Below are 20103 nucleotides of genomic sequence, written 5' to 3'. Positions count from 1 at the left end.
TATTGTCCTTCAGTGAATGAATATATAAGCATACCTGAATCCCAAAGACAGAAAGATATCGAAACAATACGATGTTATATCTCATACTAAAATACTTCGTTTCATTAAAAAACAACTTACTGTCCAGTAACAACGAACTAAATGTGGATGTTGGTGTTTTAACAGTATGGCATGTTCACGACGCCAATGTTTTTCTAATAAAGGATGTCTTACAATACGTTTAACAGCGGTTTCATGTGGTCCATAAGTTCCACTTCATAAGAAAAAAAGAAAATAATTTCATTCATCCAATTTAAGTTTTTAAAAAAACCATTTTAAAGAAAGCTAGTAACCATTGTAACGTAGCAGAGCTGTAATGTAATTCAAATAAGCTGATGAGCCTGCGAAAACAGTAAATACACACACATAGAATGACATAAACTCGTCCAAATAGAAACCAAAGAAGTAATGACTCATTGGTCAAGGTGTTCGACTTTCAAACACTAAGGCTCGACTCCAGCTCCACGAACTTCGGTTTGGGCAATTAAGTAGTGGTACTACTAGTCCTCAGTTGATACCAATAACACTAATGTGTAGTTGGCGAATGAGCTGATTATAATTATAAGATTTACATTTTATACATATAGGCGCAAACTACTGTCATAACTTTATTAAACCTGAGAGTCTTAAAGACACGGGAAACAACATACCAAATTATTATAATCGACTATAAACTTAAAAATACTAACAACAGTGTTTTGGTGGGCAGTCAAACGAAGACAGAGCTTACAATCTAGGAGATACCTGCAACGATTTGCAGCTAGTTAAACAGAGACAATGATATCATGTGGAAATGAATCTTACACTTTGTTAGTCCACATTTGTTTTACAGTATTTTAATGTTTGGTAATAATAATTATGATGATAAAGCATGAAATTTTATTTCGCTTAATAACAAAGTAACTTGCTATTTCATTCGTGCAAATCGGCCCCTTATAGTAATGACAATAAAAAATGTTCTCATATTTTACGACTATTTACGCAAAACAGTGATTGTTACAGAAAGATGAAGATAAGATTATTCTAAAGAAAACTTAATGTGGCAAAAGTGTACTATACTGACAAAGTTTAGTGAAGTTAAGAGTGACCCTGACCACAACCTAACGGAATACAGTCTTTGTGAAAGCGCTCTATATGACAAAAAGAAAGATAAATTCACTAAGGATAGCAAACTCTGATTCCTAAGCCTAAACTACCAACCCTAAAATCATAACGCTAACATTCTTACCCTAACACTTCACTGTACAAGAAAATGATCATCCACAATCCGAAATCTAAACAAAAACATGATGTTTAGCAACAGGTCATTCCCCAAAAGTGTTTTTAATTTGCACTAAAATTAAACACCATCTACCTTGATTTTGATTGGTCGCTCAGGGCCGTATGTACGGTATACTTTTACTCTTAATGTATAAGAAAACCGTTACGAAAGCGACGTCAAAAAAATCAACCAATCAGAAATGAAAGGATAACCCATTGAATTTTTAATTCTTACTATGCTACGTCTCAACAGCACTCGATGATGAATATTAAGCAAAAAGTTGAATATTTTAATCAAAATTAGTTGCCAAGTACAGATTTATGTAAAAAACCTCGAGTCAGACTTTTGTGTGTGGGCGTGTGAAAAAGCGAAGATCATTGAGCGTCTAGTATTTTAGTGACTAGATCGCCGTTCAGTTTATTATTTTTATTCAACCACGCTTGTTTGTAATTGATCAGAGGCAATGGTGTGATTGGATGATAACTGGGAAATTATTATCAAGGTAAATTATGTTTTTAAAAATGATACTATAAAAAGTATTGGGACTTAATTTGAAAATTTATACCATATGAACAAGTGACCTTTATCACAAAGAAAATCAATAATCCAATAAGTGAATTACGTGGCAAATTTATGTACAATACAATGCAATATTTACAGTGAAATTTATACTTACGCAAAAACCATAGTACCGTTTGCCCCATGACCTAAAACTTTGTTTAAATTAAAACGGATCGGTTCCGGTTGTCCAACTTCATGTGCTGAACACCCAGCCCAACCACTAGAATCTGGTGTATCGAAGTGTGATGGAAGAAGACCTGCTACTATTGAACTTGTTTCTTGTGACAGGTCCGTCTTTGTTTTAAGTGCACTTGCCGATAGATGACTATTTTTCATGTCGATATGTGTAGCATACGATTTTGAAACGAAATTGTATACAATATTAAAATTCTTACAAATCGTTTTAAAGTCCGAAATAAATGTTAAACAGTTCATTGTATTAGATTTCACAAAATTGTTGATGAAGTATACGAACACAGAAAGTATACACAATACAGTGAAGAACATTGACAAGAACCAAAATAATTTATTAGTAAGAGTAATCTTTGCATGTTTATCATCAGAATCATTATCAACGCCATTGATGCAAGTCTTGTTAACAGGTAAATCTTGTAATATTGTAATTTTCGGAGAATTTACAGTTTCCGTTGGATTTGTTAAAGGACTAGGAGGAGGTACAATGACAGCCCACCTATTTTTTTCCAAAAATAAAGGAAACAAATACAAAGGATAAAATAAAACGATGAATGTTAAAAATTAGTTTACGATCTACATAAAGCATCTACATAATCCAAATGGCTAATTACATTTTCGCTGAAGAGTTAATAATACTACTGGAATGTCTAGATGGAAAGAGTAGAGCAGAGTCTGAGTTAAATATAGTAAATGGTTCAGAGTTAAATGTTTCAACTGTATTACCAGAACTCGAACGATACTTGAAACTGTTACACGATAGATGCTATTTTACGTCTGAGATAGTTGCGTACAGTAATCCATAATAACCATAGATACGGTCTATATATCTTGAAAAAAAGAGACCGTTACAACACAAGTTTGGACTAGATAAGAATTAAACAAGAAAATTATATAATTTATTAAATCACTTTTAAACACAGTCGTTAAATGTCCAATATCGTTTTCTAAACAGATATAAATAGTTATTATCCATTTATTAAGAAATCAACCTCATACCAGTTGAACGTATCCGATAAAATTAGATTCAAACAGAGAGGTAACATATAGTCAAACAATATTAAACACAATTTTCTCAGAGTTAATACACCCAAATATAAACTGGATTTATTGAACATACTGCATAACATGTACAGATCATTACTTTAATGAATAAGAAGTAAACGAAAAAAATAGAAGCAAAATTAGGGTACTGTTTAGTTATAAATGTAATAGTTGAATAATCCACTGTTTTATATTTTTAATTTGTGTAACTATGTAACCAAGACAACATAACATGAGTATTTTTTGAAAATTTACATAAACATATTTATTTTACATGCAGATGTTTAAATATGAAACAATGTGTACAAAAATTAAATTCATAAAAATATAACTAAAGCCATCTTTATGCTATAATGTAACTATAAACAATTCCATTGATTTAGTTGTTATTTACAGTAATGAAATAAATAATAAATTAACTTAGTATTGTTTGTTTGAATCTTCCCATTGATGTTTAGGATTGCAATTGATCAGTCTCTTATTGGCATATGTGCATAATATGCGTATTGCCTCGATATTGCTTTAATTCACAAGCGTTGTAAGCAAAGATGGATAATGGCTAGCAGTGGAATCCAGGACGCACGTTTCGTCCTATTTGGGACTCGTCAGCTGGATGGACACCTGCATCTCAGAGTTAATGTTCACTTTGGGACTCAAACCCAGTACCTCTCGCTTCAAACGCCATCGCGTTATTCACTCAGCTACTGAGTCCTGATAACCACTTGCTTGTGCAATGTGGTGAAGTTTAAATTCACTTAGTATTGTTTGTTTGAATCTCCCATTGATGTTTAGGACTGAGATGCAGGTACATCCAGCTGACGAGTCCCAAATAGGACGAAACGCGCGTCCTGAATTCCACGGCTAGCCACTATCCATCTTTGCTTGAAATAAATAATAGTTTCTATTATCTGATCATCCTATGAACCTTTTCTTAAATATTCTCAATTCTAATAAATCATATTAAAAAAAACATTGTAGATAAACATAGTTTAGTTTACAACATTATCAGTTAAGTTAGTTTCCTTATAAGTTATATTACGTTTGATGGAGTGATTCTCTTTTAGGTGACTCGCTCATATTTCTGAGTCATCTTTTTTCCAACTGTATATATTTTTATTATTGACTTCTTTTCTTTACCTACATCATTACGCATGTTAACTGTATATATGATGTACGCATGAGATTTCCCAAAAAAAGCTTACGATCTATCACGGAAATGATCTTTTTATCTGATTGGTCCATTCATTATATTATGTGATGAGAAAAAACGTTTATGGACTTGATAGAAATGGTCTTAAACTTCACTAGTGAATCTGCAAATAATGAATGTTGAGAACTTTTTTAGGTAATATGCTTCCAAATATTTACAGTTAAAATGTATGGTGAAGAGGGATCTATTGTAATATTGTGTATTTTGTATTGAGAATATCCAAATGGTTATTAGTACATTTATTGTTATTAGATGCTTCAGTTGAAATCATAACAGTAACAATAGGAAAGACTGACTGAAGTAGATTTTGTCTTGTTGACATCATTCGACGAAGATAATAAAATGTGACTGTGCAATTAACTTATACATCTATGCTTTGTTATCAGAATGGAGGTTTGTGGAGATTGTAGTAACTTAATAGTTGAATTCGCTTTGTTTATATAGCGTTAATGATAAGGAGATAAAATAGATCGAATTCTAATGTAACTAAGAGGTAGATGTTTCAGTAGGCAAATGGATGGATGCAGAGCGAAGAGATATTAACACATGAATCAGCTAAAAACGTTTATCTTAACTGATATAGTTCACATAGACAATATATAATACGATATAGAACATAGTTAAACGTTCATTTATGAGAAATGTACGTTGATAAAATTTTATATTTAGTGATATATGAATGCATAAATTATAACTATCAACGTTACAATTGCACAATCGAAGGCCAGATAAGTTCACAAAAAGGTTTATATCAATCTGCCTTATTAATTTACGATACAGTTGTAAATTTGATTAATTGATCATTATGTTTTAAGAGTGTGGAGTCGCTACATGGCTACATTTACTCTTCAAATTCATTTATAAGTCTATGAAAATCAGTTATCAATTTCCTATTTATTTACTGCGTGTAAATTAAATATAGGTTTCAGTAACCATGATCAAAAGAAGTAAAGGATCACATTCGACCTTTGTATTATTATTATTATTTATTCATATATATATTGGCACAAAGGGCACCGGATACATATGCGCCACACAAAATAATGAGAATGGGAGGAGAAAGGGGGAGAAGCATATATATAAAGGAAGAAAAAAAGGATGAAAAAAAGAGAAGAGTAATGATGGGGGGAACTGAAATGTACAACCAGAGGAGCTCTCTCAGTTAGGAAAGTTATAGCCACTCTTTATGAAGAAATTAGAAGAAGGTTACAGCGGGCTCGCCACTGGCTTCTATTCTGAGCCATATCTGATAGCGTCTCTAGCCACTGTGTTGCACCATCTCTCGGACCCCAGCCAGGGAGTCGTGAAGGACCAACAGAAGCTAGCCCTTTGCAGCTTTCTTTCATACCACGACACCATGTCATATACTGACCTCCTCTCCAGGTTTCACAAGCATAGAGCAAAACTGCTCTCACCGACACGTTGTAGATCCGACCTTTTATTGCCAGACTAACATCACGAAGGTGCCAAAGATGGCCCAGATTGGCATAAGCCGCTCTGGCTTTCCTTATACGTGCATCAATCTCATCACTCACGCCACCACCAGCACTTATGTAGCTGCCTAGGTACACGAACTTCTTAACTACTTCAATCTGCTCACCATCCAGAGTGAGTACAGGATGAGAATCCTGCCAGTCTTGTAGGAGTACTTTGCACTTGGAGGGTGCAAAGCACATGCCGTACCTGCGGACACTGATTGCCAACTGATTAAGTGCGGATTGCATGGCTTGGGCATTATCGCACAGTAAGACAATATCATCCGCATACTCAAGGTCGAGAAGTCGTTCTCCAGGCAGCAGATCCACACCGCCATTACTTACATCCATCGGAGCTGTTTCCAGGATGTCATCGATGGCAAAGTTGAAGAGGAATGGTGAGATCGGGCAACCCTGCCTAACCCCACTGCTTTAATGAAACAAGGGAGAAAGGTGGTTGTATGCCCTCACTCTGCCTGAGGTGTTCGTATATAGGGCCTTTAAGATGTTAATGAACTTCTCAAGCACACCTTTCTTCAATAGACAATCCCAGAGAACAGTTCTGTCCAACGAATCGAAGGCAGCCCTGATATCAAGAAACACTACGATTGTTGGCCTGCGATAAGTATGACGGTGTTCTAACATTTGGCGGAGGGTGAAGATGTGATCAATGCATCCTCGACCAGAACGAAAACCAGCCTGCTCCTCGCGAGTCAATCGTTCTCGGGTTTTAAACAACCTACGAAGAATGATAGAAGCCAATAGTTTGGACGCAATCGGAAGTAGACTTATCCACCGATAGTTATTACAGGAACAACGTGAACCCTTTCTAAAGATAGGGACGACTATCGACTCTTTCCATGATGTTGGAACACTTTCTTGCTCCCAAACCTTTGCAAACAACACAGTCAATTCCTTAGTCAGAAAGTCACCACCATCTTTAAAAAGAGCCGGAGGTAAGTCATCTGGGCCCGGTGATTTGTAACGTTTCAAGAGTTGGAGTTCCTTGCGGACTTCCGCCTCGTTTGGTGGATCAGTCGTCACAGGCCATGGAGGGCAGGACAAACTGGTTGATGTTGCCGGAGCAGCAGGCCAGTTGAACTGCCCTTCGAAAAATTCCGCCCATCGTCCAAGACGTCGAGAGATGTTAGTGATTGGCATCCCGTCATCCTCACAGATTGTTTCACTCACACCAGACTTCTTGCTGCCAGTGGCTCGGATGAGTTGGAAGAGCTTCCGGCAGTTACCAGATGCAGCTGCTGCTTCCATCTCATTAGCACGCTCAGACCACCAGGCTTCTCGGTCCTTACGCAAGCTTTGCCCGATTTCATTACGTAACAGCCTTCGTTCGTGGTCATACTCACGGTCACCCGGAGTAGACCGACGGGCTTCCATCAGTTGTAAGGAGCCAGAAGAAACCCAGTGCTTGTAAGCGGGACGTTTCGGAAGTTAGTGCTAGCCAGAAACAGGTTGTGGTCTGTGCACAGTTGCAATAAACGGTCCCCGTTATCTGTCCTGCGACCAACAAGTCCCCATCGGCCACCTAAACGACTCTCTTCTGTGCCTAGACACCCGACCTATGCATTCAAGTCTCCGGCTAGTACTACAATATCTGTCGAACGCGCTTTCTGGAGAAGAACTGTTAACTGATGGTAAAACTTATCCTTGATTGCATCCGGGCTGCAATCTGTCGGGGCATAGGCGGAGATGACGAAAAGACACCGATTATCACGCCGATTTCTTCTCACTTTGATGGAACTTTCTAATCTAACAGCACATAACCGACTGTTAATGGGGATCCAATCGATTAGTGCTGCCTCAGCTCTAGCGCTTAGTGCGACACCAACGCCAGCAAGACCAGACGAAGATGCCACAGAGTCCCCGGATAAGCGCACGTGAAACAAGCTTTTCGAGGCGACAGATGGAGAGCAGATTTGTAGTACTTCACTAGAGTCTTGAATACGGGTCTCAGATAGACAACAAACGTCAACATTAAGACCTTCCAAAGACATAGCCAGCCCTATCTGTTGTCTGATCTGCATTAGTGTGCGAACGTTGAAGGAAGCCAGCTTGAACGGCGTACGTGGTTTCAGAAAGATTGTTTCAGTATTCACAATCGGTGGAAGCATTTACTTTCAACCAGACAGTGACTGGAGATCGTTTAGATAGGACAGATTTTCCACCAAGAGCGAGCTGCTGCATAAGTTGGAAAGTAAGGTTACACAAATTGGGGATAAAAGGGGGTGAGTTAGCGATATGGTAAATAATAATAATAATAATAATAATAATAACAATAATAATAATAATAGTAATAATAATAATAGTAATAATGCAAATTGTTTTGTTTATAGTGTGAACGAGAATATAATTGTCAGTTGAATGTTCCATTTCATTTATTTGCGAGAGGGTTGTGATACTGCCCGGGTGCCCAAACCGAAGCAGGTGGTTTTATTAGGGGGCCACACCTCGAGCCTTTGACCTAGAGGTCTAACCCACAAGGCAGTGGAGCATCGTAAGGAGATGCAGTCCCATGGTAGCCGGTGACCAATAACTGGTTCATTCGCCATTTGTTCCTTCAGGATACGGGAGCCCATGTGCACCATTGGTTTGGAATCAGGGTTTTCCAACTCTCCTAGGTGGATCCTTCATATCTACCAACCCGGTTATAGCGCCGGACATTCGCTTTTCGTCCTCTCACTTTTGTGAACAACACCCCCGCCACGAGAAGGCAGTGAGTAGGACTTCCCTGGCAGGGGCTATATACGCGTGGCCATGTGAGAGCATTTCGAGAGGGAGAGCAGACTCTCCCCACTCTCGGCCATACCAGGGCATTTGGGGTAAATGGAGAGACCCAGAGTATTCCTCGAAAATAACCCAGAGGCCCTGAAAACGCTGGAAAACATTTCATCCAATCAGCATTGAATAGAAGTTTCTCAGAGATAAATAGCAAGTGAAGAGTCACATGTTATATTTCTGATTGGATGATTGCCTATCCTGCTACTATGTTTAGTAGGGTTCTAGAATCTTCCAGAAGCCCAAAGCCATCTAAAATGTTATAAATACCCTTGGATTTCTGCACATAAACTAACCTTGGAGTAAAGAGCTCTCATTTCACAACCTTTCTCTCGTGTTTAAGTTGTTGTGTAGATTTACCATGGGGTTATTAGAAGAGCTTAGGAAACCGATTCAAGCGTTCAGTCAAATTTATCAGTAAAATACTTAATGTTTGATTTATCAGACGTGAAACTCATATTTTAAGTGAGTTTATCGCAGACCATTCAAACAACATGGCATTTCCTTAAAAGATCTTTAAGAAAATCCTAAACAAAGTTCGACTAGGTCGGTAAAACGATTGAAAAACAGAGCATTTGTACACAGGCAAACAGTATTGATCAGAATCTTCAAACCTATAGAATGAATTCAAAGACATCTGCACAACTTTTACACTAGAAAAGGAACTTGACTAATTTACGATAACATTTCTAAACGTTATTGTAATTTGATGTTAATAATTACAAACCATATGTTTACCCTACACTTCTGCTAACCTAATGGACATTTATTTCTGAGCGGAGTTATTTTTTCTTGCCAAGTTGTGATTCAGTCAGTAATAGAATTTGGTTTTTAATCAATAGCTTATGGGTCCAAACCTTCACATCCTTGATATTTGTTTCAACTGTTGTCATTTGGCAAATGTGAAGTTTAAAGGCGAGTACACCAAACGTATAATTGGTTAGTGAGTCATGTAAATTCAGGGTAAGATAAACTATTGACATTTAAAACAAATTTTGGGGATTCTTGAATATACTTATACTGGAGACTTATAGCATAAAATTACTGGATAACAAACAATTGTAAGCACCAGTGTTTAAAAGATTGCGATATATTAGGTGAAAAAAGGCCATTTCCATCTGTATTAATTAAAAGAAACTTCTGTGTCTCAATAAATACTTGTCATCTATATTTGGTTTTCGACTGCTAATCAGACAACTGGGTCGAATATATCACGTGATCAAGTATGTTGAACTACTAATCTAGTACCCAGGTCAGTCTAGTCTTTAGCCCTACTGATCTGATTATCTAGTTAATATTCAGTATTCAGAGTAGGACCAACTCAAATCTTATACTTCATTTATAACAGACTGAGTGAACTTCACACATATATGGCAATGATTTATCCAACTTACATTGTAGAAGAATCCGATGATACAGACGTTAAACGCTTTAATCGTTTGCCCCGTTTCATTGTAGACATTGGTTGATCATCAATCCGATTATCATCCCATGATGATGTTTTTTTATAACTTGTAGGTAATTCATATAAACCGTTTAGACCAGTTGGCCAATTGTCTTTGTGATTATTATAATTATCATTATTATTTGTATCAGCAGTAATTATAGTCTTAGTGGTAGTAGTTTGTTGATTATTACCCATGACGATTAAATTTTTCGGACCTTCCAACATATACATTTCAGATGCTCTACGTAAACCACGTATTCGTAATGTAGCCTCTGCTAAACACATTAAAGCATAAACTGGAGTTGATTTTGAACGTCCAATATATAATGAAGGTCTGTAAAATCATAAAATAATTCAAATATCTCATTGTATACAAAATTATTAATGAATTTAAAAGTAAGCAATTATTTGTATATAGTATTCACAGCTGACAGACTAAAGATTTACCAGTTATGGTAGCACATTTGACTTCAGTGAAATACAGATCCTGATTAACGAACGTACGAATACAGAATCGAATTAGCATATCAAAAGACTCAAAGTATAGGTTAATAAGTGTATTTATACGTAGTTCAAATAGAGAATGGGTAGAATATATATCGACAAGCGTACATATAGGACGTATATGAGTGAAGTACATAATTAATTATATGAGTAAGTATAAAATAACAAATAGTATTGCAATTACGCGAATGTTTGTCTTTATATTTTACACTGTTCAAATAATTAGGTTAGTATTCTAGGTAAATAATTTGAGTGACTATCAAATCGGTCCTAAAAATAAGTCTTAACGACTACTTTGATCCATTGAACATCTCAATACAGTGAAAATAATTTCCAATCACTTAGACCAGTCAGTCAGTTACAACGTAGAACTTCGTACGTACGTACATCAGTTCGAGTTGCCATACCACATTAGCACAGAGATGGTGTTATCGATTCAAATCCCATATTGGTAGAAGTAGTAAGAGTATAAGCATTATGGGAAAGATAAGGGTTTGAAGATGTTATTGAATGAGTATAATACGGTGAAATAAATTTGGAAAGAGAAAAAGGATACGGACATGAAGAATTCAGAAGATTAGAATTTGGTAGAACACAAAGAGTGTATGCACCTTCGCCATTGCAAACGATTTTGAGCCATGTCATTCAAGGTCTCTAACCATCGGTTGCTATTATCTCGCGAATCCCAACTAGGTAGTCTACACCTACCAACATGGCCCAGTCCACTTGTCAGCGACTTCATGGATTTATGCCACGTTTCGGTCTGGCCGCCCCTAGCTTTCTTCCAACCTGCTCCTACACCATAAAGCATTGCACGTCGGGGCAGTCGGTGGTTGGGCATACGTAACACATGTCCCAGCCATCTCAACTGATGAAGTTTCACTACTTCATCAATCGATTTGCCATCCTTACCTAGTACCCGTTTCCTAACATCCGCATTACTTACCCGGTGGTCCCAGGATATACGAGCAATGCGTCGAAGACACCTATGATCGAACACTAGTAGCCTACGAATATCCTCTACTCTTATCGGCCATGTTTCACTGCCATAAAGTAGGACGGAACGAACTGCTGCACAGTAAACCCGTTCTTTTGTTGCTAGACGGATATCTCGCCTACGCCATAAATGGCACAAGTTGGCGAAAGTTAGACGAGCCTTCTGTATCCGTGCTGAGATTTTGTCACACACCAGACCACATCACAACTTGATCGACAGAATTCGATCAATACTAAAGGGATAGATAAGCATAATAATCATTACTACTCTATAATCAATCAATCAATCGTATATAGTGCAATACAGTGTAAGCAAATAAGCTCACAGAAAATTTAAAAGTATGAAGTCTGTTTTCCATTTTATCCCAATAATTCACAAATAAGATTCCGTATTCATTATAATATTCAAATCATTTTAACATGGCAAAACTAGTTAATAATGAATTAATGCATTAAAATAATATTCTTATGTGTAAAAATGAAGTCCTTAAGTGAGTTGATAAACCCTGCTAGTATATCGCTGTTCCTCACATTATCGTAAGATTATATACATAGTCGGTAGGATCTAGCACAGATGAACATTTGTTGAGATTGTTAAAAACTAGGTCAGTATTGAGAGAGAAGATTCATTGACGTAATTACCGAAACATCACGGACATAGTTTAAGAGAAAAGAATGAAAAGTAATTATTATTATTATTATTATTAAAACCTTAGTAATAAAGATTTAAGAACGAGCATAAGTAAACCACTTTTTATAACACATCTAACCGTAGACCATGGTTACCAAATGCAAACCAGACAGGAAGTCAACGTTCGCTCACACAGTTAAGACCAACTGTCGATGACTTTATAGACTGGTTCTATGTTCTAACTTGACTGTTCCTAACGTTTCCTAACCTACTAATATACTAACTAGAATTGGGCTTCAAAGTAGGCAGTGGTTTAATAAGTATAACACATGTCCCAACTACCTCGGTCAGTTACGCTTCAAAACCTTATACACTAATTTACTGTATCTACCTAGAATTCCATCAGGAACCATATAACTCAGACAGTGGTTTTACCAAACGCGAGTAATGATTTGAGGAAACCCACTGTCAAGTATAAACATTGGGCACATGTTTTTGATATACGACAGTCAAGTTCTCCAACCATAAATTAATACAGAGTTAGGCAGTATACCTATCGTCCAGTTGATGGACATTACACCATTATATATATATATATATATATATATATATATATATATATATATATCGTTACAAAAACAATAATAATTACGATGCTTCATATAAATATAAAAAATTAATGAGATTAGGACTTACGCTAAATCTAATGTTCCATTAAATTTCGCTTCCAATTCATCATAAATTTGATCATCTGTAGGATTCGTTATATTATGTAAATCCAATGCATAAGTTGTAAATGCAATACGTCTAAGGATTCGTGGTAATTTAGTTGTCGCTTTTATGGATTCCTTGCTATTGCTATTAATATTACTATGGGTGTTTTCGTTTGTCGCATGAACACTAGATGATGAATCAGACGGTGACCATAATGCATACATGCCAATTACAGGAGATGATAAAGGTAGACTCCAAATTACTGGGGAAGAAAAGATACATAAATTCGAAAGCACCAAAATATAAAATGATGAAGTCTAAATGGATAAATAGGTTTACTGACGTATGTACTGTCCGACAAACACGTTACTGACCCATCTGATGAATTCCTAATATGACAAAGTGAGAACCTTGTGTTATGAATGTGATCTGAATTCTAAGAATAATTATAAGCAGCTTGATGAGGAATAAATTTTAAGAAACAATGACAACTCTGACTGATTATAACTTGTGGAGCTCAACTAAATCGACATTGAGACAGTTACTTAAAGTTGGCAGTGGACAAATGTCCCGTTATGATGCGAATTAAATTAAACATGACAATATGGACCATTCGTCCATGAGATTTCAATTCATGCTGTATTGTAGTCAAAACAACTAAATTGCAAAACCTATCTAGATCCACCTACTGGCTATTAATCACACTCAGGCTAATGTTATAACTTAAGTGTCAACTGAATGGGTTCAACTCCATGGTCCAATAATTAAAATTGGAGTGTCTGGAAACGGAGCCTTACAAATAACACGTAACAGGTAACATGAAGAATTTTTGAATTAATATCGACTAATACAGTGAAGCCATATGAAATATGTTTAAGCATTGTGTAAAATGTCAGGTGTAGCAGAGAGTGCAGCGAAGCACTTGGCATTCAGATTTCCGAAATATATGATTACTAATTGGAGTTAACTGGAACTATTTACGGTAGCTCATAGTATATTTACTCTAAAATGTGAAAGTTTAGGAAAAAATATATACTTTGTCAACTTACACTTAGACCCTTCAAAGGTCACTAAAGCCGGCTGAGTAATAGCAACGTGCTGTAAATCTGTTAGATAACAGTAGAAATTAAAAGTGATGTAAATTTTCAAAAGCACAGAAATCACTAAAATTAATAGCAAGTGAACAAATGCTTATATTAAATCTTCATCAAGATTCACTCTAATATATAATAATTCTCAGGTGCACATAGGAAAAATATGAAACCAATCAATGTACTTTGTGAGTCAGTGAAAACAATATGGAAGGATTATATGACCAAGGTGGAAAGCTTCATAACGAAGTTAATAATTTCACTATACTAAAAGATTGTTTTTTTCTGGTCTTTGTTATGACCGACTGAATCTTCCTAAACTTAAACGAAGTATGTGCTAAAAGCTTGTCGGTTTTCCGATGTTGGTTACTGTTTAACCAATCCAAATTTATCACGATTTCACCTATTTGCTAAAAATAGCAATTTGAATAATATAACAACTACAAAATAATTACAAACGATATTTCACGAACCATAATTTTGTAAATCTGCTTCTGTATGAGATGCAAACGTATTGTAAGTGATATTTAGCCTAATAAAAAGAACAGAGGAAAAAGAATAAGAACTAAGTAGATGACCATAGGAACTGAATGTTAAAACACTCAACAACATAAAGTAACTCTTAGAATCAAGCAAATATGAAGCTATTACTGATATTAACAAGATTATAAAATATTTTAAATATTTTCATGAGTACAGAAAACCAATGAGAACTTACAGCAACAAGTAGTCGTATCTCCTTCTTAAACCGTAAAACTCGATTTTAATATGTATCCCATACATCAACATAAGTGGTTAGACGAAATCATACTAACTCGCTGACTTGACTGTCGCATACGGATTATAACATACCGCTTGAATTTATTTACTTCAGCACAAAATTCTCATCTATTGAACTAAGGTTTTGTTTAAATTCTCAAGGTGTCAGTGACGAAAAAGGTATTATTAGTTTATACACAAGAGGTGTAGTGTCTATAATTGATCGATCACTGGGTAGCGACCAACGTTGTGTTTGTCAAGTCCTCTTAGTGCTAATCGATTCAGTTGCAATGTGGACACTAGTGTGAGTGACTTGACATAATGTGCACTATATTTAGATGGTAAGCGGCGGAATTCAAACAGCACCAAAAGGACTAGACAAACATGAAGCTGATTATTACTCGGTGATCAATCAGTTGTAAGTGACTCAGTCCTACGGAAGGACAGTTTCATGTCCTGAACAGCTCGGAGGTAATATCTTGGACTGTGAAGCCGAGTGATGCGAGTTCGAGTCAACCCCGGGGCACAAGTACCTCAGAGATTACGGGTAGATCTTGTTGGGAAGTGCTAAATAATCCAAAACCTAGGTCCAAAATTTCCCATCGACTATATAAAAATACCGAGCAGATGTAAAGTTCATATGAACAGCTTTATGCGGCTTTCAAGTTATGTATTTTTTATGCTACTTTAAATTAATCTAAATATACTGTTGACCACATAAATTATTACCAAACAGTTAAAACAATAAGTGAATGTTTAAATTATCTACATTCAGTTGGAAATTTTATTTTATTTAAACACATAAATATTGGTACAAAAAGCACCAGATAAATATGCGCCTCACAAATCTCATTTGATTTGTGTGAGGGCTGAGATACTGCCCAGGTGCCCAGACTGAAGCAGGTGGTTTTATTAGGGGGCCACACCCCAAGCCTTTGACCTAGAGGTCTAACCCACAAGGCAGTGGAGCATCGTAAGGAGATGCAGTCCCATGGTAGCCGGTGACCAACAGTTGGTTCATACGCCATTCGTTCCTTCAGGATACGGGAGCCCATGTGCACCATTGGTTTGGAATCAGGGTTTTCCAACTCTCCTAGGTGGATCCTTCATATCTACCAACCCGGTTATAGCGCCGGACATTCGCTTTTCGTCCTCTCACTTTTGTGAACAACACCCCCGCCACGAGAAGGCAGTGAGTAGGACTTCCCTGGCAGAGGCTATATATTCGCGTAGCCATATGAGAGCATTTCGAGAGGGAGAGCAGACTCTCCCCACTCTCGGCCGTACCAGGGCATTTGGGGGCTCAGCTGGAAAACAACTTTTGGTTGTCATAGCTAATCTCACAATAAAAATGGACTCATGCTATGTAACTGCAGAAACACTATTAAATATAAAATAATAGTAAATAACTGTAAGCCGGACGAAAAAGTAATTGGGAACACGAGGTCAAAAATTGAATGCATTTATACACTACTGAAATCGATTTCTAGCAATATTAAGTTTTCCAATTTATTATTTTGAATGTTTTACGAGTCCAAATAAATAAACGTCACTTTTCAAAGAACTCAAAATGAGTGGTTAAAGGCTGCATGAACTAATGATAACTATGAGGTTTTTTATACCTTGTTGGTTCTTAAACTACTAACCTAGACCAGTACTTAACAATACTTAATAAGGTAAGTAGGTGCATAATATAGACACCGATTATCAAGATACTTTAAATTCAAAATTACGTTCATCGCACACTACTATATGAGTTAAAAATGATAACTCACCTCACCAAACCAGTAAAACGATCACGAAGTACTAGGTTATATTGGGTTCTTCCAAGGTTGATTATATCAATCTCTTCTTCGGTAGAATTTTGCATATTGTTAACATTTTCATTATTTAATGAAGTTGGACACTTATCCACATAATTTTGAAATATTGATTCAAAAATTTTTCCTGAATTCATATCCACAGAAGTCCAAAAGTCCGATTTAGAACCTTATTAGTAAATATAATGACATAGGCAAACAATTTTAAATGCAAAAAATATATTTCGAAAGATTATTTACTTTGTCAAGAAAAGACAACCAACTTCTAGTTGACTGATTAATTTATTGTATTCAGAGAATAGTTTCTGAGTTATCGTCTCTTTGTTCCAGTCACTCATTACTGGATTTATATATTCATGTCATAGACCCCATCACATGAACCGTTTACTCTACTACTATCCAAACTCATCCTGACAATATCACTTCACCAACAATAGTAAAAATTTAAAAATTAACATGACAGTACAAGCTAGTCGATGAGATTCAAAAAACGTTACGACAGCGTTGGAGGAGAAAGAACCAGTGCCGTCAGACTGAAAAGAACGATGCCTCATTAAGATGCCAAGGAAAGACCTCAGCAATCGTGAGAACTACAGAGGCACCACACTACTATCAGTACCAGGGAAAGTTTTCAACAGAGGGTTGTTGAACTGAATGAAAGATTTAGTAGACGCCCAACTCCGAGATTAACAGGTTGAATTCTGTAAGAATTGATCGTGCACACACCAAGTCTCAACACTACGGATCGTTGTTGAAGAATCAATTGAATGGAACTCGTCACCATAAGTCGACTTCCTTGATTATGAGAAAGCGTTTGAAAGTGTGGATAGAACCTTATTCGACACTGTGGTTGACCTAGAAACATTGGCAACATCATATGGGATTCAACGACGGACTAAACCGCAAAGTGATGCATGGAGGACAGCTGACAGATACCTTCCAAGTGAGGACCAGTGAAGGATGGTGACTGGAGCATAAATCGAAAGCTAGCAGCTGTCAGACCAAGATCTAGTCCATGAAGTCGTTGACTGTTATTATGAGCCCTAATGGCTGGGGGAGACTATCTGGTTGGAGTTCATACGATTGCTATGATCAGTGGTAACATGACCAAGATGCATTTACTGTCTACTTCGAGATGTGCAAAACTACTATATTCCACAAATTTATCAATTTTCTGACCATACTCTTTATCTCTAATCTTTCTTACTTTAATCGACATCAAAATGGCTATTGTTTTTTAATTCACCTCGACAGTTTCATCATGCTGTAATGTGCTGTAGCAACTTGAAGCTATGTTTTTATGCCCTACGTTGTAACTTTTCTTATGACTGATAACGTCATCAACTACAATGAGGGAGAAAAAAAAGTCGTTCGTTACTTCTCCAGGCAAATGTGACCAGTATAAACTCTCGAAACAATTAGGTGTTGATATCAATGAGAACCGAAATTGACTGATATTACATTTACCTGACAAGTACATTAAAATGCTAGACGGATTAGGAGCGTGACATTACTTCAGATACAAAACCTAAATAAAAGTGATCTTTAAGACCACATCCTACAGAGGTAGTTAGGAGTCATATAATAAGAATCTGCAGAAATACAAGATCAGCTATGTGAATTTAATCGCAGAACGCAAGTATGATGTTGAGGATTCAAAACAGACATTTATACATTTTCCCAACACAATTAAGTAGTAAGGGTGTCCATCAACAACGTAGAACAATTTGGTTATGAATTAGTTAACTTATGGACTGATAAATATGTGAAACACATTATTGGTCTTTCTGATCCATTAGATAAATACAGACAAATAAAATGAGTAAAATGAATATGATTCCGAAGTACACACAACAGGAGAACGCTAGCTTGGTTTATTAGGAAACAGTGTGGACCCCCTGAAAGAAACACTTGTTATTCCCAAAAAGGCGTTTTTATTTGCAAGATTATCAAAAATGAGATCAGTGACTCAGGTAACTATATAAGAAATAAAACATTTGATGAAATAATGGCTACATGACACACGAACTTCTTATTTCAGATAAGTCCTGAGAAAATTTGAATTTCTGCCGGTTAGCAAATAAGTGAATAAAACCATTTACCGAGAGATAAGAAGTTTTTGTAGTATGCAGGAGAACGTCGAACGTGCCCCATGATGGAATGATCCAACTGTTGAAATAAGAATTCTGAGACGGAACTTGCATATTCATAGAGAGAACCGCTAACTGGATCTACGACCAGAAATGGCCTACAAAAGGCTCTAGAAAGGTGTTTAACCTACCCATTGTCATAACTCGCACTGAGAGCAGAGGCTAAACCAAAGGAATGAAGATAATGAGAAAAAAACGTACCAGAATCAAACTTCCACCTCACATATCCAGAACGTCTATGGACACATAGAATTTCGCCTCCCAAAGTATGGATTAGTATATAAGAATCATTGGTAATCTGAACAGTATAAATATATATATGCTAGAACAGCTACCTTGCTTAGTTTCAGAGAATGCGAGTATTCATAATCGTGATTTTCGGATGTACATGATATCGTTATGAAGTATATGACTGTCAATATATAGACTTTTATGAAGAGTACGCTTATACGAAGTTTCATGTTTCGACATCCATCTGACCTAGAGCTTTGAAAATACCGGTGGGACTGTGTTTCTATCCAATATCCAACATATGCAGTACCTTCATTAGATCATGAATATACTAATTTATTTCCGTTTTCTAGCTTTTTGTTGTTTCGGTTTGTTTCCGGCGGATGGTAGTCTAAACACTCAGCTGAACTAGTTCTAGTCTGTTTTGCAGTTATTCGTCTTACTTACAACTTACTTACGACTGTTACTCCCAATGAAGCATTGGCCGCCGACCAGCACTCTCCGACCCACTATGTCCTGGGCATTCCTTCCCAGTTTTAGTTAGTTGGCTTGTATATCTCAATGAGTAGTTGAATGGGTTATTCTTAGCGGAGTCAAACTTCTGTAATCATGAGCTATCACACCGCCAGGCAGGGGGATTATTGGTTACAGTGTGAAGAGAAATGAAAAAAATTGGGTTGTAAACAGAAGTTGATTGTCTAAAAAAGTAAATAAATTGACTACTGGTGCGGACAGTATGAATAAACTTATGTGTTGGAATAGCATGGAGACCGAAATGGTTAAAGCAGAGTTAATGATAAGTTAGTGATAAGTGAAAATGATTCAAATTATCCTAATGGTTGTGGACAGGAAAGGGGAAGCTTTCGCTTAACGGACTTCCATATCTAATTGCAGCAGATCACCTACGTGTCCTGGTACTAACCTAAGTATATTTGATGATTACAACAAAAATATTAGTAAATTATAGCAAAACACTGTCCTATTCCCCTCAGAATATGTCAGGTTTCCTCTTGAAAAGTAGTCGCTTGGACCACTTGAAACAGCAGTAAACGTCAGAATTTAACTATTCGTACAGAGTAAAAGGTAGGATTACAGTTCGTTGTTGTGTCTAATTTCTGGGTGTTGATATTCAGATTTGTGTTGAAACTGAGCTGAAATATGGATTTAAGGGGGTATCCAGCAGTG

General features: G+C 36.5%; 1 protein-coding gene across 1 annotated transcript in view; it reads right to left on the bottom strand.

Moving 5' to 3' along the window:
* Positions 1-16674, bottom strand: part of Smp_169980 (serine/threonine kinase) — a gene marked incomplete at its 5' end in the record, with an annotated part of 34120 nt that extends 17446 nt beyond the window's left edge. Inside the window, 7 exons of the mRNA XM_018798036.1 lie at positions 121-253; positions 1977-2552; positions 9970-10086; positions 10252-10356; positions 12850-13129; positions 14432-14490; positions 16493-16674. Of these exons, the coding sequence (XP_018653018.1) occupies positions 121-253; positions 1977-2552; positions 9970-10086; positions 10252-10356; positions 12850-13129; positions 14432-14490; positions 16493-16674 (1452 nt within the window). The remainder of the gene's footprint in view (positions 1-120; positions 254-1976; positions 2553-9969; positions 10087-10251; positions 10357-12849; positions 13130-14431; positions 14491-16492) is intronic.
* Between the last annotated feature and the right edge of the window lie 3429 nt (positions 16675-20103).

This window comes from Schistosoma mansoni, chromosome 6 (genome assembly GCF_000237925.1).
Source record: "Schistosoma mansoni strain Puerto Rico chromosome 6, complete genome".
NCBI classification, from domain to species: domain Eukaryota; kingdom Metazoa; phylum Platyhelminthes; class Trematoda; order Strigeidida; family Schistosomatidae; genus Schistosoma; species Schistosoma mansoni.
The sequence above is the reverse complement of the archived record's forward strand: the minus strand, read 5'-3'. Positions and strand labels throughout refer to the sequence as shown.